The sequence below is a fragment of the Postia placenta genome, assembly GCF_002117355.1.
Source record: "Postia placenta MAD-698-R-SB12 unplaced genomic scaffold POSPLAscaffold_6, whole genome shotgun sequence".
NCBI lineage: Eukaryota > Fungi > Basidiomycota > Agaricomycetes > Polyporales > Adustoporiaceae > Rhodonia > Rhodonia placenta.
In genome coordinates this window covers 2,249,687-2,252,687 of record NW_020169837.1, presented here as the reverse complement: position 1 = coordinate 2,252,687, position 3,001 = coordinate 2,249,687, and the positions used below count along the sequence as shown (strand labels likewise).

General features: G+C 66.6%; 1 protein-coding gene across 1 annotated transcript in view; it reads left to right on the top strand.

The window, feature by feature from the left end:
* Window positions 1-792: 792 nt before the first annotated feature.
* Window positions 793-3,001, top strand: part of POSPLADRAFT_1140706 (hypothetical protein) — a gene marked incomplete at both ends in the record, with an annotated part of 6,777 nt that continues 4,568 nt past the window's right edge. The window contains 5 exons of the mRNA XM_024485208.1: window positions 793-838; window positions 1,321-1,755; window positions 2,034-2,058; window positions 2,157-2,301; window positions 2,548-2,735. Of these exons, the coding sequence (XP_024339915.1) occupies window positions 793-838; window positions 1,321-1,755; window positions 2,034-2,058; window positions 2,157-2,301; window positions 2,548-2,735 (839 nt within the window). The remainder of the gene's footprint in view (window positions 839-1,320; window positions 1,756-2,033; window positions 2,059-2,156; window positions 2,302-2,547; window positions 2,736-3,001) is intronic.

Below are 3,001 nucleotides of genomic sequence, written 5' to 3'. Positions count from 1 at the left end.
AGTGCCGATCCCTGCCCGAACGCCCACACGCGAAACCAGAGTATCGTAGTGTGATATAGCGCAGACTCGGCATGAAGTGCGTCTGTGATAGCGTGGATCAATCATCCTTTGCGCTGTGTTTCCTCACGGTCACTATCACCCACCATCGTGAAAGGGAATCCGCAGGAGACGGCCTCCTCGCAAAGCCATCGCTGTGCTCGCGCATCACGCGACTCGGGGGGCTGAGTGGGGGTTGCACGGATCGGGCATGGGTGATGCGTCGATGAGAGGATGCTGGCGAGGCGTTTGGCAGCGATACGCGTCATCTGCGAGGAGGCTGACCGATGGAGGCGAGTTGATGTGAAAAGGCGGGAGAGTCTGCGAGAGAACGGGAATGTGACGAAGGACGCCCGGGAAGGCCGCCAATCGGACAGGGACGCAGACCCAGGATTGAACGACTGTCACCATCGGCAGACCGGCGCTTCAAGTGCGATACCGGGCTGTCGCGTGTATGACGTCGCACATCTGGCGTCGGCGACCTGAGATGTGATCGGAAGGGAGGTGGCGCTGGCGCTGAGCCGTGCGAGCCCCGCCGTCCTCCGACCCTGGCTGACTCTGCCTGCGACGACTCCTCGCTTCTCTCTACTGCGACCAACGACGGCGACGCTGACATCACGGACACCGGCACCCTCTCCCAGTATCCGCCTACCAACATCTTCTATAACCGACCGCGCTGCGCCCAGGTCGCTCCTGCTCTCTCCGCTTCCGTCTTTGGCAGCCTCCCCATTCGCCCTCAGCCATCCGCACGCATAGCATCCGAGCGTCATCGTGTACTGTCTACACAGAGACGTGCAAATAGGTGCGTACACCCGATCACTATCTTCATTCTCCTCGATCGCGTGTTTCTGCGCTTCTCCTTCTTGCGCCGCCTCGCCGTGGGTGCGTCCCTCCATTCGAGCCCTATCGCGTGCGCCCCCGCTGGTCTCCATCCTATCCTGTCCATCGTCCCTTGGCCCCGCTTGTCATGACCGCACCCGTGCTATCTGGCCTTTCGCTCCCGCGCCCTCCCGCGCACACCAGTGTGCGCATACACGCCCTATACACGCGTCTACGCCGGTGCTATGTCCGATCACCGTGGGGTGCTCAGCCAGCGACAGCGACGGGGATCACAGATCATGCTGTATCCGCCCGTGGGCCTCTGCGCGCCCAGGCCGCGCGCGTCGACGCTGTCTGCGCCCTCCGTTCTTTCCACTGGCGTCACTATACAGAGCCATCTCGTGCTCGTCGCTGCAGCCAGATGGCAGCGCCGCATTCCCTCTGCTCCCCTCGCCGTGCACGCAGGCCGCCGCAGTCCCGTCCAGCGCACGCACGGCACCCCGCGTCCCCGCGACCCCGCGCCCATCCAGACCCTCCCCGCCGAGCTCCTCGAGCACGTCCTCCTCCTCGCCGCCCCCGCGTCCCCCGCCGCCCCCGCCGCCCTCGCGCGCACCTGCCGCGCCTTCGCCGCCCTCGTCTACGCCGCCCCCGACCAGCACCTCTGGCGCGCGCTCTTCCTCCGCGCGTGGGACGACCCGCGCGGCACATGGGGCGACCTGTGCGCGCTGCCAGGCCCGGGCGTCGTCGGGAGCCGGGACGCCGCGGGTGCGGGCATCGACTGGGGGCGCGAGTACCGGCGGCGTGTCGCGGCGCAGCGCTGGTTCGCGTCCGCGCGGGCGGATGGGGCAGGGACAGGACCGATGGGCGCGCGCGACGTCGCGCGGGAGCAAGACCAGGACCGTGAGAGGGAGAGGAGGGATGGGGGCGAGATGGGGGCGCTCGCGTTCCCGCCGGGGGTGTTCATGGCGTACCCGGCGTGCTATCTGTCCCTTCCGCTGCCGCGCCCGCCGCGTACGCCTCCTGTAGCCATCGTACGTCTCTGTCGTGTGCTCGCGCCAGCTGCCGCTCACAGCGCTCTGCCCACAGTACCAGCTGATGGTGGGCGGCGTCGTCCCGCGTCCGATCGCGTTCATCTCCTGCGTCTCTGCTGACGGCGTCAACAACCTGTCCCTCTTTAGGTACCCTCTGCGCACTCTTCCTGCGGTCCGTGCCCGCGCTGACCCATGGTCACCTCCAATCCCCCGGTCATCTCTCTCGGCCTCCTCCTCCATCAGCCCACGGCAGACGCATCCGCCCTCAAGGACACCGCCACAAACATCCTCGTCGTGCGGCTTCACCGTCAAGCTCGTCTCCGAGCCATTTGCCCAGCACGCCAACGCCTGCTCTGTCAATGCGCCCCCGCACGCCAGCGAGTGGGCGCTCAGCGGCCTCAGCCGCACCCCCAGCGTCAGTCCCCCGCGCACGCGCCGAGCAGCACGGGGAGCTCGCGGCGCGCGATCAGCCCCCGCAAGACTTGCGTCATCAAACTGCGCCGGTCCCGCGTCTTACATCATAGCGGCGGGGCGATCTAGTGCGTGCGTCCCGCCTCTGTCCTGCGCCGTTTCGCTGACACCACTGCCGTCCTTTCCCTCACAGGATACATCTATATTGTGCACTGCAAACTACTCAGCTGCCCGGTCACTATCTACTCAGACATATGGCTTCCGATACCCGCCCATAAACCACCCCGCCTCGCCGCGCTCGCTCCACGACTGCCGCGCTGCCCCCGACCGCGCCTACATGCAGCCAGCGCTGTGCTTCAGAGCAGCGATGGGGACGCCAATCGTCGGCATCCGTCAAACTGCGCCGGGCGCACACCTCAACGGCGAGGGACCTAGCTCGTGCGTCTGTTCCGCGTCCTCTCACGCCCGCCCCCGACCACGACTGCATCCTCCCGCTCCCGTTGCAGCGACGACGACATGGGTCGTCCACATCGTCACGGCCAGACGACTTGGGTAAGCCAGCTGGCCATGACGTGCAGACGGCGGGCACACGGGTAAGATGTCCGCTTCAACACGCGCATTGTAAAGCTCATGATCGCCTTCATCCGCGCCCTCACATGCACAGCTGCTCGCAAGAGTTCCGGCGCACGTGCTGCCGCCGCGCT